This window comes from Acomys russatus, chromosome 23 (genome assembly GCF_903995435.1).
Source record: "Acomys russatus chromosome 23, mAcoRus1.1, whole genome shotgun sequence".
Classification (NCBI taxonomy): domain Eukaryota; kingdom Metazoa; phylum Chordata; class Mammalia; order Rodentia; family Muridae; genus Acomys; species Acomys russatus.
The window spans coordinates 10228380-10255401 of record NC_067159.1 but is presented as its reverse complement, the minus strand read 5'-3'; the positions used below and the strand labels follow the sequence as shown (position 1 = coordinate 10255401).

At 52.9% G+C, this 27022-nt stretch overlaps 1 protein-coding gene across 3 annotated transcripts; it reads left to right on the top strand.

The window, feature by feature from the left end:
- Positions 1–681: 681 nt before the first annotated feature.
- On the top strand, positions 682–21343 carry Kcnc4 (potassium voltage-gated channel subfamily C member 4). Of its 3 annotated transcripts, none has more exons than XM_051165590.1 (4): positions 682–1775; positions 11283–12219; positions 14120–14323; positions 16744–16928. In XM_051165590.1, the coding sequence occupies exons 1-4, from the start codon at positions 1095–1097 to the stop codon at positions 16911–16913; spliced, it is 1992 nt and encodes a 663-aa protein (XP_051021547.1). In that variant the 5' UTR covers positions 682–1094; the 3' UTR covers positions 16914–16928. The 3 variants fall into 3 exon arrangements, with proteins under 3 accessions (XP_051021547.1, XP_051021549.1, XP_051021548.1); XM_051165592.1 differs by lacking the exon at positions 16744–16928 and adding an exon at positions 20814–21343 and having other exon boundaries at positions 686–1775; XM_051165591.1 differs by lacking the exon at positions 16744–16928 and adding an exon at positions 20876–21342 and having other exon boundaries at positions 688–1775.
- The last annotated feature ends 5679 nt before the right edge of the window (positions 21344–27022 follow it).

Below are 27022 nucleotides of genomic sequence, written 5' to 3'. Positions count from 1 at the left end.
AAGGCCGGCGCCCCGCCCGGAGATGGGCAGACGCGTAGATGGCGCGGCTCCCGGCGCCGCCAGATCGCAGGAACCCGGTGCCGGGGCGCTGCGCTGAGACTCCCTCTTGGCGCGGCCCCGGAAGCCTGCAGGTGTCCTTGGCCATTCGGCCGCCGCCCGGGACACTCCTTCTCCAGCACCGGGTGCCTGTCTCTTCAGAGCAGCCCCGCCCTCCAGGCTCTGCGCCGCGCAGGACGCCCCGTCTGAGCCCCCCCTCGTCCCGGCGCGGCCCCCGCAGCGCTGCACCCAGCCCGGCGCAGCTCCCGACTTCGGACGCAGGACCGGGGCTCGCTGCTGCGGGCGCGCTTGTTTTCCTGCCGCCGCCTTGTCCTGCGCAGCCCCCGCCCGCTGGTCCGTTTCGCTCGGCTCAGCCCCTCCCGCCATCGGTTGTCCGCGCTGGATTTATGAATGGGGGGAAGAGGCCACATGCTGCCACCGCCGCCTCGAGTTGACCGCACACTGCCCGACCCCGCCGAGCTCTGGCTACCGTAAAAGCATCCGCCTGGCCCCGGTAGCCGCTCCGAGGACTTGTTGCTGTTACACTGCTGCCTTGGCCGCTGCCGCCAGGAGAAAACCAGCAGCCTTCAAGCTCGCCGCCGTCTTGGAGCCAAAGGGTGGCCCGTGTGAGTGTGAGCGCGCGCGTCGCGGACCCTCGCAGTGCTCTGGACTGTGCGCTTCTCTGTCTTTCTGGGGTTGGGGGGCGTGTCCCCGGCCCGGAGCATCCTTGTGCTTGCCCCCACCTCCTGGGACTCGGGACCCTTGCCTTGAGTCCTCGACCCTGGTCTCCACCTCCTGCCTCCCTAGGTTCCGCCTGCCTAAATCCCAACCACCTGTGCACCAGAGAAACCCAACTCCTCCTGCTCCGCGCCCCAGGGGGGGGAGAGGGGAGGTAGGGGCAGAGCCACGCCGCAGAAGGGGCCGCTACCGCCTCCTGCCTCCTCCTCCTCCACCTCCTCCTCGTCGTCTCCTCCCCCTCCCCGTTCTGACGCTGCCTCCTTGGGAAGGGTGTTTGGAGGGCAGCGGCCGCCCCAAGCCGGAGCCCCGCAGCGCTTCTTATGATCAGCTCGGTGTGTGTCTCCTCCTACCGCGGGCGCAAGTCGGGGAACAAGCCTCCGTCCAAAACATGTCTGAAGGAGGAGATGGCCAAGGGCGAGGCGTCGGAGAAGATCATCATCAACGTGGGCGGCACGCGACATGAGACCTACCGCAGCACCCTGCGCACCCTACCGGGCACCCGCCTTGCCTGGCTGGCGGATCCCGACGGCGGGGGTCGGCCGGAGTCGGATGGCGGCGGTGCGGGCAGCAGCGGCAGTAGCGGCGGCGGCGGGGGTTGTGAATTCTTCTTTGATCGGCACCCGGGTGTTTTTGCCTACGTGCTCAACTACTACCGTACGGGCAAGCTGCACTGCCCCGCCGACGTCTGTGGGCCCCTCTTCGAGGAAGAGCTCACCTTCTGGGGTATCGATGAAACTGATGTGGAACCCTGCTGCTGGATGACCTACCGGCAGCACCGCGATGCTGAGGAGGCACTGGACATCTTCGAGAGCCCGGACGGGGGCGGGGGTGGCGCAGGGCCCAACGACGAGGCTGGCGACGACGAGCGGGAGTTGGCCTTGCAACGCCTGGGGCCCCATGAGGGAGGCGCTGGCCCTGGTGCTGGGTCTGGAGGCTGCCGTGGCTGGCAGCCCCGAATGTGGGCGCTCTTCGAGGATCCCTACTCATCCCGGGCTGCCAGGGTGAGTGGTAGAACTAGGATCTCCCCATCTCGGTGTCAGTCCAAGGGTGTCTTGGTGCTGGTGTTGGTGGGTCATAGGGGGGGGGGGGTAGGGCGGAAGATGACTGACATACCTGGCAGACTGTAACTGCCTGCCTCCTAACAACTCTCTGCTGGTCCCTTGGGAGTAACCCCACCACCACCACCACCACCACCACCTTCTCTCCAACATGCTCCATCAGGAGATGGCAAACACTTAACTTATTACTTGGACCTAATCACATCTGCCTGCTCTGCCACATGCCCCTCAGTGAGTGGCATGCCTTCAACCCGGCATTTCTCACTCCTTTTTGGTCAGCCCAGTTGCTCTCCACAGGACTACAATCATGGAGAGCTTAAATTTGGCCTTTTGCTGTGGTGAGGCAGGATCAAAAGAAGGAAATCATGGGTTGCGTTGGACACTTTACCTGTTTCCATCTTGCCAGCGTCCCTGTATGCAGGCAGCTATGCATTTAAAGGGGGGGGGGTGTCGCAGTTTCTAGAATGCCTATTTCATAAGAGGCAGAGCTCCCCAGAACCCAGGCCTCCTTTCCTGGCTGAGGACTTTTCTTTCAGGGAACAAGCCATGTCCCAAGCCTTTCTGTACTTCTGTCATAGCCTGGCCTCTGCTGAGATGGAGTGGGAAACTAGACAGGAAACGCCTACTGTGCTAGGCTCTTCAGGATCCCTGGGCAGTGGCTAGCCACAAGCTTCCTGGTGGCGATACCAGATTTGTCACTGCTCTTTTCTTTCTGCTGCAGCACAAAGTTGCTTCCCAGAAAGCCCTGGTTCCGGTTACACTGAAAATGGATGTATGGGGAACAGGGGAAACAGGTTGATTTAGACAAGACCTAGTGCCTGTCCTGAAGGTAGGAAGGGGCGCTCGAAAGATATGTATTCATTCCCTCAGTCCATCATCCTGGGGCAGCTAAAACCCTGAGGAAGGCTTTGGACTTTAAAAATAGAACAGCATGAAGAGCTGGTTTCTGCTCTTATGTCCTTAGCTTAAAACCTGGCTGTGATCCGTCTAGGAGACAGAAGGAGAAAAGAAGGAAAGAAAAGAAAAGCAATGTGATTTGCTGTGTCTGGGGTATGTTTTTTTGGAAGCTGAAGTTGGACTGATTGGTACCTTTGGCATTCCAAGTTGTCACGTTAATGTCTCAGAGCCTTCCTCTCCACCTCTCTTCAACACCCCATGGGCTGCTCCTCATCCTAGTCATGGGAGAAAAAGTTCCATTTCTAACCCAGGGGGCAGTGCGGGGTTGAAGAATGCAGCTAAAGCGACAGGTTAGGCTGGTATAAATACCAAGCCAAGGTAGTGCACCTCCTGTCTGGAAGAGAAAGGAGGCGAAGGTTTTAGCAAGAGGTCTCATGCAGGGCTGGGACTTGAGGTAGCCGCTCTGTGTCTGATTTCCAGACCCTTGTCTACCCCAGCTGCGTTGGTTTATGGCCTTATGGTCCTGAACCCAGCTAAGGAGATGGGAGCACAGTGACACCCTGGTCAGCACACCTCTGCTGTGACTTCATTAGCCCCTGTTTAGTTTTTCTCCCCTCTGGAATCATGGGAGGTGCTGCCATCAAGTAGAGGGCTACCTCTCCCATTTAGCAGGGAAGGACCCAGGATTCGGACTCATTAACAGGCTTGCTGAAGCCACCCTTAGTTTCTGACCTTCAGACCCATAGCGCCGATATCAATAGCCCTGTGGATCTCTGCCTGGCACGTGTAACCAAAAGACTTGCCCACAGCTGAGGAACACAGGAGAACAGGCAGAGACCAATTCTGAAGAATTGGACACACAAGTGGAATACACAATTTTATAAAAATAACTCTTCTTTGAGTATCCTGTTCCAGGACTTTGCTATGAACATAGTTCATCTACCTCTATTCTTCCTAATGAACGTAGAACAATTAAAACAGATTGAGGCTGGGAGCAAGTAAACCACTGGCCTGGGATCACAGTGCTGGTGCAGGGCTTTGAATCAAAGCTAGGGCTCCTACGTGCCTAAGCCTTCACTCCTGTAACTGCCATGTGCTTTCCCCCACTGAAAGGGGCTGTTTGCAGGATGGCGAAGTGGCTAGTTTCTTCTTCCAGCCTGCTTGGAGTCCTGAGGCTCTTTTCTTCTGTGAGTAGACATGAACCAATGGGACTCAGAAGTCCAAGGGAACATCAGAAGGGACACTTGCCCTGTGGCTCCTAAAGACCTGAGGACCCAGTGTTGTAGAGAGTTCTGAAGCTGCGTATGTTTTCTCCACTGACCCCAAGTTGGCCAAACTGTTCCCCACAGGAGATTTGTACTGTTGCATACCATCCAATCAGATGCAGGTTCCCAGAAGGAGTTTGCAACATTTGGGGTTGGTAGACCCAAGATGTCACCTGGGAGGGCATACAAGGGCAGAGGAGAAGTGCTCTGGGCCTTGAGGCAGTCTTTTCACATACAATGGTCCAGTCACTTGACTAGCATATTGTGACAAGAGCAAAACAGACACAAACGGAAAGTGAACTGAGCTAATTAGGAGAGCCTGTTGCCTAGCTACTGGCCTGGCCATCAGCTGGTCCAGTCAGGAAGGCTCCTAGGCAGTCTGATCACCCCTGCTGCCTTCATTGTAGTCAAGCGGCACTGCTTCTGTGACTTGAGCTGAGGGCAGGCTGGTCCTGTCCTCTGCCTTTCATGGACACTGCCCTGGAGCAGAGCAAAGGCTCCCCTAGATCTTTTATAACCCAGGAGGGGCCAGGAGGGGCTTGGGCAGCACCTGGAACTATAGAATTCTGCCTTGCCCCTTCTTGAGAGTAGCCTAGAGAGATACCTAATGGGCTTTAGCCCTTGGTTCCTTGCTCTGTTCTTTAGACATCCTAGGCAGAGCTGGATTTAACTCAGCTAATAGCTGGATAAAGAAAGGGCTATAGCCCTTCTCTTTTGGCTAAGGTTCCTGGGTGGATTTTTTTTTCCTACTGTGTTTCCCTTCAGAATAGAAGTGGGGTAATCACAGGAAACCCATTGCCTCAGGAGCACAGCTAGAGATCAATGTCCTTCTTTTCGTGCATCTGCTGTCTGGTAAGAGCTTGGCCTGGCCTTTCCTCTGCTGCCTCCTCTGGCTCAGGAGAGGCAGGAATCATTCACCTCAGTGAACAGATGAGAACACCGTGACACAGTGACACCTGTCTGGACAACAGGGCCAGTAGCCATAGGATCCAAACCCAGGTGTGTCATCACTCCACACCTGCTGCTACTTCTGCCTCCATAGCTCCAGCCCAGAACTGCTTCCGGAAGGCTTGGGATGCCTCTCAATGGAGCACTTCGGCCTCTGTTCCACTCCTATCCCTGTCTTTACTTCTTATCAATTCTAAAGATGCATGGGTCTGACCCTTCTCTCTCACTTTTCTGCCAGGTGACTTTGATAAGGAAAAGAGAGAGGATGGGGTGGGGGGAGGACAGACTTGGTTACAAATTAATACTAAGTTTGTAGGTAGAGGGACAAAACCCACGCCCCTCTAAAGGTCTGACATGGCTGGTAGTCACAGTAGTCAAGACAGGCTTCAGAGTGAGGGCCAGCACTTGCTGATGCTGTGCCCTCTGAGCTAGGGCGGTAGGATAGGGTGAACATGAAATGTGAGCCCAGAAGGGTAGTGCCAGCCCACCCTGGGGAGCCAAAGGCTGCAGACTCCGTGGTGCTGATCCCACCTCAGGCAGCCTCCAGATTTCTCCTAGTGTTGCTTCTTTTTTCTCACTCTGAACAGATCAACATTTGCCTCAGAGCATCCTGTTTCTGGGTGATGAGTTGTTTCTGTTTGTCACCATTTTCGTAGGAATATGGAGTGGGGGAGGGGAGTGAAATTAAACTCGAGCTATTTTGGAAATCTAAGGAAAGAGCAGGCAAGAGCAGAGTTAGGTGGCTGGGCCTTGGGATGAGCTAGCTCCTTGATCCTTCACCTCCACTGTGGACATTGTTAGCCTAAGTACTGACTGAGTACCAGCCACTCACAACACCCTGGGTATAACCAACTTACCATGATTGGCCCCGCCCCCAGCTGGATTTTTCCCTTCTGCCATGAAGTGGTCACCTAGCCCTTAGCAAGGAGTCCTGTCAGGATGTAGGTTTGGCCCACTGTAGAGAGCTGTCAAGATGCTGGGTCCTTGGTATCTGGAGGTCCTCCCAGGCATGCCTTTGTCACCTCTAGCCTCAGTTATGTGGCTAATGATGGCGTTTTCTGACAGCTTGCCAGTCCTGGCTCTACTCGTTTAGAAGACAGTTACAGAGCATTTAGTACATAATATTTGCATGCTTGGTTCTAGAAATGTACAGAAGAGCACGGTGGTCTGAGGAGATCTAGGGCAGGTAGAATAGATGGCAGTAGAGAGGGATGGGTGGCAAGAAATGGCAACAGTAATATTTGGTGCATTGTGATGGGTGCTGTGGTGGCTGGGCTGTGAGAGATAAAGTCTAATAGGCAAGGAGGAATGTGGAGTTCCACTTCTAAATGGGGTGGAGTTCTGGGAGGAAGTAGAACATTGAGCTGAATGGACCTTGTAGGCCAACGACTTATGTGTTCCATGGATAATGATTAAAAGGAGGCATGCCTTAGAAACACATGATACCCAACTATGCGGAGTCAGGGATGGGATTGTATGTCTAGGGAAGAAAGGTCCATATGACACCTTAACCTAGGGGCTCTTGGACAGTGACTTGGGCTGGATCAGATCCCATTTGGTTGAGGCCTCACAGATTCTGGGCAGGCCAGTGAAAACCCTTTCGGCAAGGGTGAACATGGGTGAAGGTCAGTTCTAGTTGCTGGCCTATAGCCAGGTTTGATAGAAAGAAAGGAGGAGTGGCCCTCGGCTCGGATAGGACCTCCTGTATGTCTCACTGGGGCCCAGGAGCTGCTCAGAGCTGCCTTCCTGGGAGGCCCTGTTCCTTCCTTTCTTTTAAGCCCAGGGCACCCCACTCCCTATCCAGAACTGCCTGGGTAAGAAGATCTGGCTTTGCCAGGAGGCTCAGCCCCTCACCCGATCTCCACAGATCTTCCTCTGCAAGTGTCTTTGGCTGTATTCTCAAATTTCCCTTCTCCTACACATCTTCCTTAATATAGGTTTTGGGCAGGAGCTTCCTTATGTTTATCTGTCCATCTGTCTCCCTGGCCCTCCTTCCTTGGACTCCCCAGCCCCAGCGGTTGTATTCGGTTTCCGTTGACTAGTGTCTGTCACCTCTGCCCTCACCCAGCCTGTGCCAGAGTCTAGACACTCCCAGGCTCTCTGCTGGGTTTCACAGGTTATCATTTCCTTTAATTATCAAACCAACTGTATTAGGCAACTTCTTCTTTCATCCCCTGCTAGACTGCAGTCTTGGGGGCCTTTGCACCGTTGGCTCCTGCTGCCTCAGGAACTCGGCTTTTCCTTTCGGATTTCACGTTGTCACTGTGACCTGACCTGACTATCCAGTTTGAATTAGCTCTCCCATCCCTGCCTCCTTTTCTGTTATTCTATGCGATGCACATACCGTTTGGATATATGCTATGTCAGTTGTCTGTTTAATGGACAGCAGTTTCTTTCCACTGAGATGGAAGATCCAAAAGTTAGGAGTGTTAGTCTGTATTTCCTCTGATGTTCCCAGCATGGTGGCACACAGTAGGTGTTCGGGTTCCACGTCATAAAAGGTTCCAAGGTTAATTGGGGCTGAGGAATTCACAGAGGTTTCATATGCATTTGGTAACGGAGCCTAATTTGAACCCAGAAGTGTGACCTTTAATTTGTTCAAAGACAGTGGATTCATAGGAAAGGCTGGTAATTTGTCTGATAGGTGCAATACTTGGGCCTTTAGAGATGGGCAGGTCCCTGAAGGCCATAGTGGCTAGCATGTGTGCAAGGCAGTCTCAGGGGAACAGGGAGCTGGTAGGAGGAGTGCTGTCCTGACAGTCAGGAGCCTCCTGTCCAGGGTGTTAATGCACAACCACCTCCTGTGGCAGGCAGAACCAGTTCATACCAGCCCTTTTCTGCTTGGGTGGCTCTGACTTCCATTAGCATCCATGGCCCGTGTCCTCATGCCAAGGAGAGAGGAGACAGCTTCAGGCATTGAAACCAGGACAAATCACTTCTAGCCCTCAAGTTTCTTTGTCTCCAAAAGCACAAAGGGAGTTGATTTGTACACACTTCTGAGGATTAGTTGATTTTAGATGTGTGTGTGTGTAGGGGAGGGGGATACCCCAGAGACTACTTCCATCTGAGCTTGGTCACCATCTTATGGAATCTTAGCAGATGCTAGGCACGTGCCGTGTTGAGGCTCGCTTATTATACAGTGGTGCTATGAAGTGGGCACTTGTGCTCTCCCAGCACACGAAGAGAGAAGGGCACCAAGGGTGCATCACCTACCTGACTAATCACAAGAGACAGCGGACTCCCCAGCCGAGGCTGCTAGCCAGTGCTCTTTAGCTCTGCTGTGCCCTCAGGCTGGCAGTGCAGAGCTTGATAAGACGGAGGCTCAGGCACAATAGACAGGTCTATCCTGCTCTTGGGGTCTAAGGCTTAAGCACAGGCTGTGACCCCTTGCAGCATGCATGCTGTCGCCGTAGCTGCCATCTCTTGGGATCTTTTGTCCTGGGCAGCCTGAGTCAAGGGCCTCGTGGGAAATGAAACAATATCCCTCTCTCAAGGATGAGACCTAGCAAAAAGCACCAATTACACCAGCCAACCACTTAGGAAACAATTGCCTGAGAGTAATATAGAGGAAAGGAATACTGAAGGTCACTGTAGGCCCTAAAGGACCTGTACCTTATGGCAATCTGTGGGGTATCTCTATGAAACAAAACAAAACAAAACCCAAAGAGACCACAGGGGTGGCTTGTTTTTCTGGCTGCATGAAGGTGGTCTGGGCCTGCTATAAGTACCTGTGGCTGAGGCAGCTAAGGAAGGCAGACAGTGCTGAAGGCTGGGCCTCTGCTCCCAGGGCTCAGCCCCTTGGCGGCTCTTCCTGACCTTGTTTTTCCACTAATTAACCTCAGGCTCAGGCTCCCAGGTGGGCTGACTCTGCTAGCTAACGGTCCCTGAGAGATAGAGAGAGAGAGAGAGAGAGAGAGAGAGAGAGAGAGAGAGAGAGAGAGAGAGAGAGAGAGAGAAGAGAAGAGAAGAGAAGAGAGAGAAAGAGAGAGAGAGAGAGAGACATACACAGACAGAGACACAGAGGTAGGGGGTGGTGTGTGCGTGTGCGTACTTTAACTTCCATGCCTCCCACAGGAAGTGATGTCCCCATCCCTCACCCTGGTTCCTTCTGCTTCTTGGGCACAGGGTGGAGCCTGGACCCTGGCTTCCCAAGATTGCCACAGCCACAGGCAGGTGCTGTAAGCAGCTCATAGCTGATGGCCATGGAGAGCCTGCAGCATCTCCTGTGTTGCCTTGGCAGCCCATACCTCAGGGGAGGAAAAGTGAAGGCCAGCAAAAGCACTTGAAATTTACTTTCCTGAGGAGAAGTAGGTAGGCAATGCTCCAGGAAGAGCTGTAAAGTAAGGAATGTGTGTATGGCTTATGGACCCTTCTCTCCAGTGTGCTCTTTCCTCACTAGTTATACTCAGCCCATCCAAGCTTAAGTGTAAAGGAAGTAATGTCATAGTGTATGGTGGGTGATCTGTCCCATGAAGGTACAAGGTACACACCCTAATGCTGAAACAGCAGCCAACAGGGAACTGATGGGACAGGCTCAATAATCGGCATCTTATATTCCTTCTATTTAGGTCTGGGAAGCAACTCTGCCAGGGGATGGTATGGTGTCAAGGGAATGTACAGACCACATGATTTTTGGTCCACATCTGGTTCTTACCCACGCTGGGCAGTATGGCCCAGAATAGCATGCAACCACTCTAATCCTTGGTTCTTCCTATGTGAAGTGGAAAGATGAAATATGCCTTCTATGTCACTAAGACAATCAAAGGCAGTGTGACACGTATAGTGTGCCTAATAGTTCCAGGGAGAGAATAGATGGTGAATTTGGTGTTCCAAATTCCTCCCTTAACTTACTTCTATTCCAGAGGGCCTGGGGAGATGGTTTCTTACCTAGTCTTCCATGCCTCCCCCACCTTGTTTTCCATTGGTATCTTAACAGGCGGATCCGAGTGCTCACTGCATGGGGATAAGACAAGGCTAGGTAGAAATTGGAGCAGGGCAGGCATGGGGTGGCCCAATGTTGTGCACTCATGGCCTTCCCTCAGCCACCTGTGTAGATTCAGTCCTCCACCCAAGGGGAAAGCGGAGCCCCGTTCACCAAGCAGGAGCCGTAGAGACAGGAAGCTGGGCCTTGACAGTGAGTGTCTAGTCAGTGCTGAATGGCACGGCAGGAATAACAGATGAAGGCTCCGTAATTGGTGTTATTACACACGAATCTCATCTCCATTCATAACGACTGGACACTTTGTCGAGCCATTCATACCGCTGCTGTCATTCTAGCTGAGATCCCCATGGCTGTCAGATCTGCTGCCACCAACCAGATCCTGACAAGTCCAGATCATTTGACTTAAGAGCCCAGTGTCCCAGTTAGCATCAGCTTGCAGGAAGAAAGACATTGGTTGTTCTGAGAGAACACCACCCTCCCACCCCATTTCTTGTCATGACTCATGTTTGTCTTCCGTCCTGGATTTACTACCTAGGCAGAAAATGGTTCTAGGTGGTAGGTGGGGTCACGGAGGTAGGTCATTTTAATGGGGTTAGTTAGCAGAAAGAGGTTATGCTTTACAGCCTTTGTCCCTGGGCATTCCTTAAAGCAATGGACCTTGAGTGTGTGTCAGGATTTAGTAAACTGGATGGTTCTTGGATTCTGTCCTCTTCAAGTTTCTCATTTGGTGGGTTTGTACATTTCTAACCTGTTTCTACTCACGTGATGCCCCTGGTTTAGGCTCCACTTCAGGAGCCTGATTATTGCAGCTGTGGTTTTGTAGACACCATTTCACCTGGGAGCCTGTGACCCTCCCCTAACCCTCCCAAAAGTCAACCACACTTGAACAGGCTTTTTCTTTTTTCTTTTTTTTTTTAAAACTGGTTTGTCCACACACCACAATTTGAAAAGCCTTAAAGCATGGACTGGCCAGGCAGCTGTAGTGCCCTGGCTTGTGGTTCCCAGACAAAAGCAGCCTCTATCTTCTGAGCGCCCCCCGGCAAAGCTTAGGAAGTATTGCCCTAGGGCAGTGGTGCTCAACCTTCCTAACACTGCGACCCTTGAACCCAGTTCCTCATGTTGTGGTCACCTCCAACCGTAAAATGATTCCATTGCTAATTGACAACTGTAATTTTGCTACTGTAATGAACCATAAATGTCTGATATGCAGGGTATATGGTACATGATCCCTGTCAAGACCCACAAATTGAGAACGGCTGCCATAGTGCATCATCCTACCCCCTTGACTAGCAACGGGTTAGTAATATATAAGCTCATGTTCCGAAAGTAGTGTCACTGTTCCCAGTGAGGCCAACTGTCACTGACTTGATGGCCACTCCCTATTCTTTTGGCCTACAGGTGGTAGCCTTCGCCTCTCTCTTCTTCATCCTGGTCTCCATCACCACCTTCTGCCTGGAGACCCACGAGGCCTTCAACATTGACCGAAATGTCACGGAGATCCACCGCGTAGGGAATATCACCAGCGTGCGCTTCCGGCGGGAGGTAGAGACCGAGCCCATTCTCACCTACATTGAGGGGGTGTGTGTGATGTGGTTCACTCTAGAGTTCCTGGTTCGCATTGTGTGCTGCCCTGACACGCTGGACTTTGTCAGGAACCTGCTCAACATCATCGACTTTGTGGCCATCTTGCCCTTCTACCTGGAGGTGGGGTTGAGTGGCCTGTCATCCAAGGCAGCTCGAGATGTGCTGGGTTTCCTGCGTGTGGTGCGTTTTGTACGCATCCTGCGGATCTTTAAGCTCACACGCCATTTTGTGGGGCTGCGAGTGCTGGGCCACACACTCCGGGCCAGCACCAATGAGTTCCTGTTGCTTATCATCTTCCTGGCCCTGGGGGTGCTCATCTTCGCCACCATGATCTATTACGCTGAGCGAATTGGGGCTAGGCCATCTGATCCACGGGGCAACGACCATACCGACTTCAAGAACATCCCCATCGGCTTCTGGTGGGCCGTGGTCACCATGACAACACTTGGCTATGGGGACATGTATCCTAAGACATGGTCCGGGATGCTGGTAGGGGCGCTATGTGCACTGGCCGGTGTGCTGACCATTGCCATGCCTGTACCCGTCATAGTCAACAACTTTGGTATGTATTACTCTCTGGCCATGGCCAAGCAGAAGCTACCCAAGAAGAGAAAGAAGCACGTACCTCGGCCAGCTCAGCTTGAGTCACCCATCTACTGCAAGTCTGAGGAGACTTCGCCCCGGGACAGCACCTACAGTGACACCAGCCCCCCTGCCCGGGAAGAGGGTATGGTTGAGAGGAAACGGGCAGGTGAGTAGGGCTTAGGCAGAAGACCCCTTGCCCCTATGTAGTCAAGGGAGTTCCCTTAGCCTTTGAAATTTGGGTCTGTGGTATATTGTGCAAGCTTCGCTGTGCATAAGATGAGCCTCTGAGAGGGCAAAGTATTAAGGTCAACTTTTTGTTCCCTGTTTGAATGATCTTGGTGAACATCAGCATCTGTGGAGTGAGTTAGCCTTCCAGTGTGGGATATGAGGGCAGTACATGGGACTGCATGCTAGAAGAACTGGTTTCTAGTTCCTTCTTGCCCGTTCTCCCCACCCCCCATCCACCCCTGCCCTTGCTTTGTTCTCAGAGTCCAGTCCCTTCCCCTCTGGGCATGACATATTGGTGGGAATGACATATCAATATCCTATCCTACTTTGATAAGACCCAAATGTGTGGTGGATGTGCCACACTTTGAGAAACTAGAACAAATGCCAGCGCTGATATGATTAGGCAGAGAGCAGGGCAGCTGTTCCTCCAAGGTGCATCGACACATGAGTCACTTCTTTCCCAACATTCACGTCTGTTGTCTCTTAGCCTAATAGATGTGATAACGTAACAGCAGTGGGAGGCTGCCTTCTGTTCAGCTGAAGCCGGAGTGAGTCCTGGGCTCATGGTCTGACATGGAGAGAGGGGAACCAGGGTCTTAGAAAAGAGGCAAAATGGAAGGAGCTTGTGTCTGTGTCCTGGGAGGATTAAGACCGGGCATCAAATTTTGTCCTTCCATGGAAAGGCCACTCAAGGAAGATCACCTGTTCTGGGTCCGGAGACAAGAAGAAAAGTCAACACAGTCCCCCAACTACATGGGAGGAGGCCAGAAAACAGGAAAAGCATTATTATATTCAATGGGCAGAGCTCCTGGGGATGGTAGGCCGGATCTGGAGGGTGACTGCATGTCAGGCCACTGAGGCAGAAGCTCCTGGTTAAACCCCAGGAGTAGGACTGGTTCTCCTTAGATAGTGCCTGAGTTGAGGCATGTCTGTGATCTCTTGGCATGGACCCATCACACGAATTGGGGCTAGTTGCTTTCTGGGATTAAGTGGGGTCTGGGTCTTCCTTGATAAAGACCTTAATGGAGAAGCTTCCTTCTGTTCCCTACCATGCTGGTGCCCCTTCCTGGTCCTGTTAGGAATCTAAGATGTGTTCTGAGGTCCAATCAGAGCTCAGAGAGGATCCTTACATCTAAATGCAGAGGGCCTTAGGCAGCCTCCTGGATATGCACAGCACTGAGGTCCTTACCCTGCTTGGTTGGCCACACTGAGGCCTTGCATGGCTAGTGCCGGAGCTACTGTCTTCAGGCCGGGTAACCCCACTGCATGTGATCAGGGGTCATAGCAGCTGTGCCCCTCTCTGACAAAAGAAAGGTGGTCTCACAGAGGAGAATTGAATTGGAGAGCCACTTCACTCTTTCCCCCAGCCTCCCCCCCCCCACCCCTCCGTCTTCCCAGACATAAGAGAGCCCTGCCCCAAGCCCTTCACCAAGGCCTGGGTATCTGAGGAACAGAATAACTGCCATATGTGGTGCCAGGGCGAAAGGCAGAGACACTACTGAGTATGTCTGGCTCCACTCATCCCTACTGTCCAGGTGTTCTTTGAGGAATGCAGACTCATCAAGAGCCTACCTGCACCAGACTCCAGGGGAAGTGAGAATCTGCCCCTGCCTGGGTTCATCTCCTGGGACATCCTCCCAAGCCCACTTGGGGATTACTGCTGCTGCAGGGTGTCTGTGCTGTGTTCCAGCCCCCAAGGGAGGTGTTAAGCCAAAGCCAAGAGAAAAGCCTCCAGACCAAGCACAGCCATCCTGCCTTGTTTCCTGGACCTGCAGTCTGAGCTTCCTCAGAAAGGGCCTAGCAACCATCTTAGCTCCCTTTCTCTCTGTCCCCTCCAGACTCTAAGCAGAATGGTGACGCTAATGCGGTGCTCTCTGATGAGGAGGGCGCTGGCCTCACCCAGCCCCTGGCCTCAGCCCCCACTCCTGAGGAGCGTCGGGCCCTGAGACGCTCAGGCACAAGAGACAGAAACAAGAAGGCAGCTGCCTGTTTCCTGCTCAGTGCTGGGGACTATGCGTGTGCTGATGGCAGTGTCCGGAAAGGTATGGTTCCCTGGGCTGGGCAGGTGGGGAGCCCCCCAAGAGCTGAGTCTCCCCAGCCCTTCCCACAGACCTTGAGATCTCCCCCTCCCCTGACCCCATGGCCACCATCTCCTCTGCCTTGGGTGCGCCCTCGCTTTTAGAATGGGTACCCTAAGTTACCAGTCTCTAGATTAGAAAGGCCTCTAGCATCCACTTTGAGTCTATGGAGCCCCTCCCTCCAAGGTACCCACCCAGAAGAGGAATGCTAGACTTATCAGGGGACACGCTATCACCTCCCCTGCTCTGATCCTGCAGCTGCCTTTAGGCCTAGCCCACAGGGTCATATCCGGACACTTCTCTAGGCCTCCTAAACACCGCCAACGCTTCCCCAAGGAAGCAGACTCAGGGGTTCCAGGTCCCTAGGGCTTCAGAGAGCCCACACAAGCCCTGCGCCTCTCATTCTTCACTGGGGGCCTGGATCCCAAGGTGGACTGACCCATATCTGCCGGCTACTGGGGTATGACAGTCACAGGACAGAGCCCGGGGCCGCTAGGAGTAGGTGGGCAGAGAGAGCGGGTCTTTCTGAGGAGTGATCTGAGAGACCCTCAAAGATAGTGGAGCAATCCCTTTCTAACCTCTGGAGAGGGGCTGGGATCCTGTCACCAGACTCCCAGCGCATGGCAGGGACAGAGCTAAAGCTGGGCTGTGTGCAGCTAGGAACTCTTAGCCTTAAAGGAAAGGGGGCAATAGAAACTATTAGAGTGAGAAGGGCCAGTGATGGGTGAGAACCAGGGGCCTCAAGACCAGGCCCTTGTCCTCCCTGACTTCTCATCTCTCTTGACCTTACCTGTCCTGTGTCAGAACCTCCCCTAACATCCTGCCCATTTCCAGGAGAAGCTATAATTCTCCCTAAACACACATCATCCCAACTTCTCTCTCTGGCCACTTCCTAACTAGCGAGATTTCCCACTCTCAACTCCCCACGGCCCCCAGTCCCAGGCTGAAGACTGGTTTAAGTCCGACAAGGGTAGTGGTTGCTGTGGGAATAGCCCGCGATGCCCCTGAACCCTAAAGATGGCTCCTAGCTACCCAGTCCAGGCAGACCCCTGGGGCACCCTGATTTGATAAGCTCTGAAAGGCGAGCACCCAGCTTTGCTGGGGCACATATCTTATTGGGTAACAGCCACAGGAGCAGCAGTCTGGCACCTGGAAGGAGATGACCCAGACGCCCCAACCACGTGGCTATAGGTAGAGAATGCTTAGAGCTCATGTCCCCTTCCCAGTCACTCCTGTGCTCCCATCTTCAGGCCCTGGACATGCCTTTCTCTCTTGCACCTGGAGAGCCTTGCTCAGGCTACAGCCTGCTAAGCTAAGATATAAAATCTATCCTCCACGCTGGTAGAGGACTTGAGAACACAGAGCTGGGCTGGAGAGATGGCTCAGCGGTTGGGAGTACTGCCTGTTCTTCCAGAGGACCCAGGTTCAATTCCCAGCACCCACATGGCAGCTCACAACTGTCTGTAATTCCAAAATCTGACACCCATAGACATACAATGCACATAAAATAAAAATAAATTATTCAAAAAAAATTTTATTAAAAAGAGAGAGAGAGAGAGAGAGAGAGAGAGAGAGAGAGAGAGAGAGAGAGAGAGAGAGAGAGAGAACACAGAGCTGAAGGATAAATGCCCTGGCTTCCTTTCTTGTGCTGTGAGGTGCTTGGTAGAAATAGGGTTGCAGAAGAGACCATGAGAGTGCAAGTTAGGAGAGCCCCGAGGGCAGGTGCTCCTACATGGATGGGCACCATGCAGAAGAGCCTGCATCCCTCCTCTTTGCCTCCCTGGGGTGCCTTTGGGTGCCCATCTGCTCTATTTTCAAGATGCCTCCACACTGCTTCTTGGCAACAGGCATGTAGCTCAGCCAATTAGAGTGACCTTCGAGAGGGAACAGGTGGGTTGCTGGGAAACAGGGCCTGCTAAGCAAGTGTGGCAATTAATATCACCAAACTCCCAGTGTGCACTTAACAACTTTCCCCACACCACACCTCTCTGCACTCATCTAGGCCTGCCACAGGGACAGGGTGAGTCCAGGCCTGGTCCAGCCATCAAACTGACCCCCATCACTAACCAGTAGCTCCCAGTGAGCCAGGAGCGCATGGGACACAGGTGTTCACTAGGGGAAGGTACATGCTGGAAGCTGTGGGACCTCTGTGCAGTTGGACCACGAGGGGGCTGAAGGGGAACAGAGACCTGAGGACAGGACAGGACAGGACACAGGTCAGCAGGGTGTAGGTCCTATGGTCTGCCATCAGGAGCCCTGGAGACTGATGTCAGGGAGAGTCCGGAAGCCACTCTGAAGAGTCTCTTGCAGTAGCGTGAACTCCATGGAGCATCCTTGGTGAAGAGATGCCCCTCCTTTGACCCATGTGCCTTTTCTTCACCAAGGCTGTGAAAAGTCCCGGAGTCTAAACAACATAGCTGGAGCAGCTGGAACCAGTCTGGGGCTGTCTCCACTGGCATCGCGGTACAGCTCGCCCTATCCTCCGAGAAAGCTCCTGCTCTCACACCCCTTCCATCCTCTCACCAGCCCCCCACCTGGCCACTCAGGTCCTTAGCTACACCCATGGCCTTCCTCAGCTCTGACATTGGGACACACATGCAAGCAAGCATGTTTACATGCCACCCCGGCCCCCATGTATCCTGAGGTCTGAGAGAAAAACAGAAGGAAACTTCAGTCAGGATGGAGAATTCGAGTCTCTGAGCCAGCCCTACATAGCACCTGGCCCTCCCAAATGTCCAGCCCTGGAGCCTGAGTGCAGGGGACAGATATTCACGGGACTCCGTCTTCATATACAGTCTCCTGAGCCATAGGTGCTGGTACACTCAGGACTTGGGGCTCCGGGTTTTGCTTCCAGCCCAGGATCCTCTATGCCAGGGAGTGGTACACGGAGTGTCTGGAATTACTCAGCCTTGCCTTAGAGTCAATATCTACATTTGTATCACGGAAATTTCATTTTCGTTCTTTATGACTTTTAACCAATAACCAAACAGCTTGTCTGTCTGTCTGTCTGTCTATCCATCCACCCCATAGCAAGATCAGCAGGTAACAAGGCTGTCTCACAGGGCATCTCTGCTGGTATGAAGAACATTTGACTCCTTGAAACAGCAGCGCCTGTGGCTGGGGATGCCCTGGGAACTGGACCTGGTGTTTCCCAGCTGTGACATGGGGTGCAGGTGGGAGTTCCTAGAATCCAAGCCCTAGGCTTGGTGCAAGCCCTGGGCAGGGTGTCTAGGTTGCAAGGAGCCTGTGCCCAGATTCAGCGGGTAACACCCAGCGGCCCATCTGTGCCCCGTGCTGCAGCATCTCTCTCTCTCTCTTCCTCTGCTTCCGCGAGCGACAGTTTGCTCCCTCTCCCGCTCCCTCAGATTCTCAGCCCTGCCTCTGAGTCACCTGCCACTCCCACCCAGCCTCTGCTCTGTATTCCTGCCAGAACCGGAGACTCATCTAATTTCTATAATTAAGTGTATTCATTTACCTAACGAGCCCGGGAGCACAACAGGTTTGTGAGTCATTGGGTGAGCAGGGGTACACCTTGCGCGGGGACAGCTGAGGGGAAGTAAGGAGACAGAAGCTATTCTACCCACACCTGCCACTGGCCTCACCTGCTGCCAAGAAACCCCTTCCTCAGCCTGGCAGAGCCTAAAGAACAAAAGTCTCAGCCATGACATTTCCTGTTTCACCTGATGGGGGTTGACCTGACAGCAGCAGAGCCACGTGCCTGGCAATTTTAGAGTCAGATTATGCAACCTTGAAAAGGGAGTGACTAAGAAAGGTCCATATTTACTCCCTACAGGGTAAATCATGACATCTGGTAAAATAGCTTTAGGGATCTGGCAGGAGACTAGGACCAAGGGGGTCAACTCAAAAGGTGGCCCAGGCATAATGGGGTCGGGGTGCAAAGCATGTGACAAGCATGTGGGTCAGCACTGTGCTGACTAGATAGCCTTCTGGAAAGGTCTGTTAGAGCAGGCTCTGAGACACTCCAGGTTGAGCTGGGCTCTGAATAGGGTCCGAAGCTACTTGCTTTCAGAGCAAAGTGTCTCCTTAGAGGCAAGAAGAGGAGATACTGAAAGGTGTCAGGGGTAGGGAAGCCTGGTGCAGCAGGGTAAGATGCCGAGTCTGAATCTGGCTTCCTTGTGCCAGGCTTAGCCCTACCCAGCAGGGTTCCTGGCACTGGGAGACTGTGGTCTGACAGAGACATGATGCGCCAGGTGTCCAGTTTAGCATGGGTACCACAGCTATTTTCTCTGACTTGCTGTTCTGGTTCGGGGAGCTGAGGCAGCTATTTCTGTGGCAGCCCTCAAGTTGTCAGGAGCCCAAGTTTCCACGGCACCCACCGCCTCCTCCTCTCTTCCCTCCTACGGGGATGGGCATGCTCACAGCACCCCTGTGGGGGGCCACAGATGTCCCTGGACGACACAGTGCATCTGCCAGACTGAAGCCCCTAGTGCTTTGTTGGAGGGATGGGGGTTCCTGTACAACCCCTTCTGATCTCCTTGATTAGCAGGAAAGAGGACAGGGACCAGTTGGTAGAAGAAATAGGTGGGCTATCTGCCCTTAGCTACTTTAGGACCCTTGGGTTTGCCCAAAGTCCTGTGAAAGAGTGAACCCGTCATTTACAGAACCTCCATGTAGAGAGGTAGTTGCCTATACAGGCCTCGGGTCCATGCGGGCCTTGAATATCCTTCCCTAGGGGAAAGTCCCCTCCCATCCAGACTCTGAGGGCATACTTACTTAGCTTTTCCTTGGGTCAGACTTGGCATCGGACCAGTTGCTTTGGCTTTAGAAACTTGGCCCTAGATCTGGGGTGGGGGTGGGAGGGTGGGGGTTTGGGCCCCTTCTTAAAAGAGCAAGAAGGCAGCCCAGGAACAAACTCCTAGACTTCCCTTCCAGTCTGTGCCAGGCTTACCAACAACCCTAGAGTTAGCTTCACAGCCCAGTCTTCTAAGACAGGTTTTTTGTGAGGTGCCACCAGTGGGAACGGGGCTGTTGAGCTATAGATAGGTCAACGGGAATTAAAGAGTATGCTGAATTCTGGCCAAAGCTCTGAGAGGCACTATGGGTCAAGGCTGCCCTTCACAAAATATCTAAGAGAGCAGAGGGCCCTGGTCAGTCTCTCTCTGAAGCTCCTGCCCGAACCCTGGTGAGGCATGTAGGTTAGGTTCCAGCATAAGACTGCGAGAAAGAATCTCCCCAACTCTCAGAGGACCCCAAGGGTGGCGAGCATACTAACCGTTGACAAAGGCCACTGAGGCCTTTCTCCCCGCAGTGTATCTTAGGACCTAATGGCCTATAGGGTGCTTGAAGCCACTCCCCGTTTCCCTGTGAGTTAGGACCAATGGCTGGGCATTTCCGAATGCACACAGACAAATCAATGTTAGGAATACAGGACAAAGAGTAGCTCTGTCTTGTCCTCAGAAAAGAGAGCTCTGAAGAGTCAGTCTCACACTCTTGTGGTTTCCTCAGCATTCAGAGGCCCAGAACTCTAGAAAGCTAAGGGGTGGTGTTGAAGGAGGCTGTTGGGGCCACAGTCGTCAGGAGATGGCAACAGGTTACTCCAAGGTGAGAGTTTATATGTTTATATCAAAGGGGGGGAAACGCTTTTAACGTATCAGGGAACCCCAGGGTAGAAGCTGTGAGAAGCATAGCCACCTTTGACCACAAACCCGATTGCTTTAGTACTCAGTCTGGGAGACTGAAACTCACAAGATTAGCCCAGTCTCCCTAGCCGTCTAGCCAGCTACTGGGAAATAGGGCCCAAGACCCAAGCCTCAGCTATCTGGACCTGAGGGTGTGGGTTTCCAAGGGCCTCGGGTGTCTTAGTAAGATGCTGGGTGCCAGCCTGCTCTCCTGAGGCTGTGTGCTGCACTCCCACCACCACGCATCATGCCTCAGCACTCTACCTATCATTTTGGGGTCAGGGGCTGGGCGTGACATGGCTCCACGCTCTAAGGACATCTTCACTGGCTCCTTGGGATAGTGGGATTGCCCATGGTGGTGAGGGCAGATGGAGTTGTTTTGAGGGTAGAGCACAAATTGAGTAGAGAACAGCTGGGTGACAGGCCATGAGCCATAGTCCACATCAGCAATTTTCCCCCACTGCCTCCCTGCTAGGCTCTATGGGGTTTGCCTTGGTTCCACTCCCTGCTGCATTGGAGCCCTGAATACCTGGGGTGGCAGTAGTTCTTGGAAGTGGTTACCTGAGCTTCACCATTTCCTGGGTCTCTTCTGCCTGGAGGGGGGTTGACAGAGGAGACATGGAGGGCTCCCCCAACTCCTGTCCCTCCCCAGCTCTTCCTTGCCTCTTAGCCCCGGGTTCCCCATGCCTTCCAGCTCTGCTCTTGGCTATTCCGTAGCCCACAGCCTGTGGGGCAGCAGCTGGCTGGCTTCCTTCTAACATCTCATTCTTTGTTTCTCCCTTTTTCTTTTGCCGAACTCTGTACACCCTCCCCAGAAGGCAATGTTGAACCGAAAGCGTGCGTCCCAGTGTCTCACACCTGTGCTCTTTAAACACAGAGACCTGCCAAGACGCCCTCTCGTCCAACTATGCCCACGCTGAAGTCCTCACCCTCTCTTAAAGCGGCACCAACGCGAGAAAGACAGGCAGACAGACAGAAAGCCAGAGCCTTAGGGAAACTCTGGAACCCAGGCACGACTCTTTTGCTGGGAAAGACTCAGATATCCTTGTTTGCACAGGACTGGTGGAAAAAAATCTTCCCATGCGACTCTCGGGGCCCAGAGCCATCTGGGCCTGACACTCTGCTCTACTGTACATTGAAGAGACATATATGCACATATAGTATCTATATTCATACATATTATATACTCCTGTGTGTAGTGCACGTGCTACTGGTGGTCTGTCTTCATCGTTAGGCTACGTCTCCCAAGTCCTCTTCCCGGCCCTGTTTCCCCTCCCCTCTTCCTTCATGGATTGTTTCTTCTGACCGTGTTGTATGGAATGTCCCAGCAAAAGTGCACCTGGGACCTGCCCCTCCACTGGGCGGTCCCAGGCTGCTCTCATTTGGGGGGTGTTTCCCCTGCCAGCAGGTGGCCTGCTGAAATCTGTTGAAGGCAGGATTGCCCTTCAGGGTCACTGCTTCACTAGCCCAACCCCACCCCAGATTGGGGTTCTACCTCCCACCCACCCCCACCCCAGTATGTGGGGGCACTTCCGGGGGCTCTTCTGCAACCCATCACTCCTTCCAGCACCCCCTTTCTATGTCCTTGACAGCAGAAGGGAGTCTCATTTCTTTTGTGTGTGTCTCCTTTGTCCATTTGTTTTCAAAGATGCTGCTGGGCAGATGGAAGGGAGAATCTGTTTGCCCAATTGGCTCAGGGGTCTGAGAAGGGGACACCTTGGGCGAGAGGAGACCAGTTGCAATACTGTACTTCCTGGTCGGTGGCCAGAGGATGAGGTCAATAGCAGAGGCCAGGCGACCCCTTCAGCCTTGGCCTCTGCCCCTCCCTCGGCCCTTCCTGCCCCCCCTCCCTGGCCCCCCGTATTGGTCAGTCCTTTTCTAAAGCTGTCCCCGTGTGTGTGTGTATGTGTGTGTGTGTGTGTGTGTGTGTGTGTGTGTGTGTGTGTGTGTGTGTCTGAGGCACGCTTAGGCCGGGCCCACTGTGCCCTGTCTGCATGCCCTCAACTGTCACGCTGTGCTCAAGCACCAATAAAGACATCTGAGTGTCGTCCTGCTCCTCTCCGAGCGTCTGCCTCGCCTCTCTTTTCTGACTGTGGGTCTGTCGGGGGAGGGCCCTCCCTGAGTTCCAACCGAACTGCCACCTGTGTCTGAGGAATGCTAGCTAGCACACCTGGGCCTAGTTGAGTCCCCACCAGGGACCCCGCCCTGTGTCCCTGTGGCTCGGCTCCTGCATTTTACAGCTGGTAGTAAATGCCCAAGGCAGCAAAGAGCATAGCTCTGAACCCCTGACTCCTGGGCAGTGTCCTGATAACCCACCTCTGCCACCTAAAGCCACCGTAACACAGAATAAGGCTTCCATGTTTAGGGAAGTCCGCTGTGTGCCTGCTTGTTTGTACAGGGACCTCCTTTTCCCTGCCGCTGCATCAGTCTAAGTGGGCCAAGGCCCTGGGGAGGCCAGCCATCGCAATGCTTGCACGATGGCTGATGGAGTGAAGCCAACGCAATGTTGGTGGCACCACCTGGAGCCTCTCGGGGATGAAGAACGAACATAGTCTGGGCCCATGGGCAAGCTCCAGTACCCTAGTATTCCTTTCACCCCCACATAGGAGCACAAACAAGGTGGGCTTTATGGATGCACAGGCCTGCAGCCAATCAAAAGGAAGGGCTTATGGATGCACAGGTCTGTAGCCAATCAAAAGGAAGGGCCCTCATGCTGGGTTTAGGGCTCATTTGTCATCATGGTAAAGTTAGTCATCTTCAACAAGATCTGTGGTTTCGCTTGCACTAAGGCTCTACAAATCACATAGCCAGGTCCAGATGCGTGTTCAAGTCCCTCTTCTGACTCCTCACTCAGTCTAAGCATACACTGAATCATGGGAGCCTCCAGTTAGTCTTGATCTGCCACTTATTTGCTGGATAACTTTGGGGGGGCAACTCCTCAAATTCACTTTTGTGCCTGTAAAATAATGGTGCCTTACCCAAAAAAAAAAAAAAAAAGTGCACGACTATACTTGAAGCCTTTGTGGGGCAGAGGCAGGAGGATCACTGTGAGTTCGAGGCCAGCCTGGTCTATAAAGTGAGTCCAGGACAGCCAAGGCTACATAGAGAAACCCTGTCTCAGAAAAAAAAAATCAATAATGGTGTTTATTCCAAAGAAGGCATAACAGCCTGGCCCAGGGTCGGGTGTCTGCACACAGCATGCAGAAGGTAGGACATATACAATAAATGCTAGCTCCCTCCTCACCCTTGCCTTTGGCTCGGGCACTCCCCCCCCCCTTCAGATTTCTTCATGTTCACACACTCTCAGAAAAGGACAAGAGCACACCCGGAGCTGTCTAGGGCAGCACAGAATGGCAGGGTGAGGACCACAGGGCCCAGGGGAAGGAAGAAACAAGGGAAAGCCTATTCCTGAAGCGGCACGGAAAACCAGCCATGAGCCTGGGCCGCAGCAGAGGCAGGGCGGTGGCAGGCGGCCAGTTGTCAATTAAAGATAAAATCTCTCATCCAACTGGAGGGCAGATAGGGCTGTGCCCTCCCCCTGCCCCCCAAGAGAAAGCCATTTGCAGCCAGGCTGCTCGGAGAAGCTTGGCCAGGCGATAATGGGATGGGATGTACTGCTGGTTCCCTAATGACATTACGCATCAGGGCTCACATCCAGAATGGCTGTTTTTTAGTATAGCTGGGGTTTTGTTTTTGTTTTTGTTTTTTAAACATAAATAGGGAACCATATTTGTGGGGTTAAAAACCTAACAAACAGCATGTGAGTATTGGGTGCCAGGAGCATCCAGAGGGGACCTAAGGGGATGTAGCCGGGATACAGAGTGACACCATCAGAACTCTGCAATAGGTGGATGCAGAGTCTCCTTTCCTCCTCAGAAGCTGCACCACTCTAGGCTTCTGCTGCCCCGGGCGGGCGCCAGACTTGAGTCCTAACCTGTCGGCTGCCTTAGAGAATGGAACAACAGTATAGGGATGGACCTTGCGAGTCAGGGATGTGAGTCCCAGGTCTGTTGTTACTTCCTAGTTTTGGGTTGCGTAAGTTGCCCGAATCTCCGTTCTTCATCATCGTAACAGGGGTAATAGTGGGATACTAGCTGTAGAAGAGCGATGCAAGGTGGTGCCGAGGAAGTGGTCCACTCAGCATGATCATTGCTTACTGAGCTGGCGAGCTAGCCCAGTGGGTAAAGACCCCTGTGCCAGGCCTGACAGCCTGCATTCGATCCCTAGGACTCACATGGTGGAAGGAGAGAACTGATTCCTGCAAGTTGTCCTGGGACATCTGCACACACACAAATAAATAAAAAATTTAAAAGCCATTGCATTTATACAAATACAGATGGGGGGGATGGGGTGTTACCACAGAGCAACCTCCACCAACAGCAGTTTGGTTTGAAGCCTTCACTTTTCAAAAGAAGTGCTAGGAATTAACTTCATTCCGGTGAGGGCCTTTTCTTTTTGACAAAGGAGTTAGAGGAGTAATTACAGAAGTAACACGCATGTGTTTCACCTGAGACGTGCATGGAAATGGAAACGCTTTCCAATCCTGGTGTGAAGAAAACGTAGCACGGCACGTAAGGTCACTCCTTCCAAGTCACAGTCCTGTAAGAGGCAAAGCTGAGACTCGGGCCCAATACCTGGACAGCATCTAAACTGAATAAGGCTTGGGAGGTAAAAACCTCTGGTGTGGAGCTTTTAATGCTTTTCACTTCCTTAATCACAATCGGGGCCTTTTGCAAAAATAAAACCAGGGCTTGAGGAAGTGGGTAATCCAGTTTCTTGTGTCTGTGGAAACACACACACACACATACACACACACACCCTGGGAAGGCATATCTCGGCTTCATTAATGATCAGGTGGTAACACATAGCTCAGGAAGTGCCAAGTCCCTTCCCAGTGCAGCCAGTGGAGTCTCTGACATGCAGAAGGGAAGCCTGGGTGGCACTGATGTGGAAAGAGGGTTACATGAGGAGCGACTTGGCCTGGAGAAGATTTGGTGGAAAACCAGCTCCTGATCTCAGGTATTTGAAGGGCACTGCGCACTTGTGGGTCCCTGTTATTGGTAGGAATGTTAAGGAGACTAATTGGGTTCAAGAATGAAAAACGCCATTTTGGGGCTGGAGAGCTGGCTTAGTCAATAAAGTGCTTGCTTTCCGAGCACAAGGAGCTGTGTGTGATTCCCCAGAATCTGTGCTTTTAAAAAGAGGGGCAAGGCAGTGTGTGTGTGTGTTTGTGACAATAGCACCGGGAGGCAGACTCTCGATGCTCAGAGGCCAGCTAGTCTAGTCCCCTAAGCAACTCCCAGGCCGGAGGGAGACCCTGCCTAAAACAACAACAATGGCACATAAGGAATAACACCCAACGTTGTCACACAGACACACACACACACACACACACACACACACACACACACACACACACACACACATGCACGCACACACACATGCACGCACACACACATGCATGCACACTTTTTGTTTCCTTCACAAATGCAGTAAGAAAAAAACGTTAGAAAATATCCCACACCAACTCAGGAGGGGAGCTGGGATAACCTTTCCCTGCATCTCATTGTCCCCCAAGAGGTGGCACTGTGAACATCTGGTCAAAGTCCTCCAGGCCTTTCAAAATCCAGCTTTCTAACAAAATGACCAAAGAAGATTAGGAACAGACCACTCTATAGGCTGGGGAGGCGGGAAGGGGGAATGCCATTCCTAGAAGTATGTGGAGACACCAGTAGCCAAGTCGTGGGAAGAATTCATTCTTGGTGTGCGAGGTGGTTAGACCTCTGACCGGAAGGCTAACTCAGCTGGGGCAGGTCCAGAACCTAGCTTGTGGGACGGCTCAGCTCTTTTCCTGATGGGACTTTCCCAAATTCCCTGCCATGGCAAAGAGCATCTGTGACACTCCTAGTCAGCAATGGCTCCGTAGACATGGCCTTCGGTTGCCACACAACCTAGCACCCTCCACCAGAGATCCCTGTGGCATTGTCACAGTGAGCCCTTGGTGCAGTACTCACACACTAGCTGGCATGTGAGCTAGCCCAGTCCCTGGGGACTGTAGTCATCACACTCAGGCCCCAAACAGCATGCATTGCCCCATAGGACTGTCAAGGATTCTTGAGACCTGGATGTCTCTTAAGTACCCCAGTTGTACTGCCCCGCACCTCCAATCCCAGGTATCTGCTTGCCCTTCCAGGGACTTCGGGGAAGGGCATGGTCAAAGTATGTATTAGGGTCATTTGGGACTAAATTACTGGAATTGCTGAATCCTGCTTTTGGTTGAAATTGGGTCCCTGCTACCGAATGCAACAACCTCTGGTTGTTGGTAGGGTTCCCTTTCCCCTCAGCACTCTCTCCTAGGTGACCTTACCCACAGATGTGCTTTGAACATTTGTAGAGGCTGATGACATCACACTTCCAGTCCCATTTCAGAAGGCCCCTCTCATATCCGTTCAGTCATTCAACAAGCACGCGGTGGATCTCCTGCATTCCCATGGTGCTCTCGGCACTGCCCGCTTAGCTCTGTCAGAGCGTCTTTCCTGCTACTCCACAGGGGCCTTTGATTCCACCCTCTGCCTCCCTTCTTTCCATCCACATGCCCTAAGGGTGACCACAAACTGGATGGTAGAGTGAATCCACCATCCCACCTTCTCACTCGCCACTTACTCCACTCAGTTTTCAAACCCTAAATTGTTAAATGCCTGTGCCGTGTCCTGAGGAAAGAGAGTGGGTAGCGCTCCTGCCTACACGGAGCTTGTGTTCTCATGGGGGACCCAGGCTAGACAGTCTACTTCTCTGGCTTGGAATTGTATTTCACATACTCTCTTTCTGCTCCCTTCCCAAATTGGCGCTGTTCTGTCTGAGGTTCCCCAGCCTGGTCTTTTTGCAAGAGGCATTTCCCTGTGACCCCTCAGCTCTTCCATCATCATCATCACCAGTCTCCACCCAGTAACCAGAAAGCAGCTTAAAATGGAATCAAGATCCTGTTACCCTAAAAACCCTCTGTGGCTTCAGGCCCATTGCATTT

Coding starts and splice junctions, on each gene's coding strand:
- Kcnc4 (XM_051165590.1), top strand. CDS start 1,095: ATGATCAGCTCGGTGTGTGTCTCCTCCTACCGCGGGCGCAAGTCGGGG. Junction 1,776..11,282: donor ACTCATCCCGGGCTGCCAGG/GTGAGTGGTAGA, acceptor TTTGGCCTACAG/GTGGTAGCCTTCGCCTCTCT. Junction 12,220..14,119: donor GGTTGAGAGGAAACGGGCAG/GTGAGTAGGGCT, acceptor TGTCCCCTCCAG/ACTCTAAGCAGAATGGTGAC.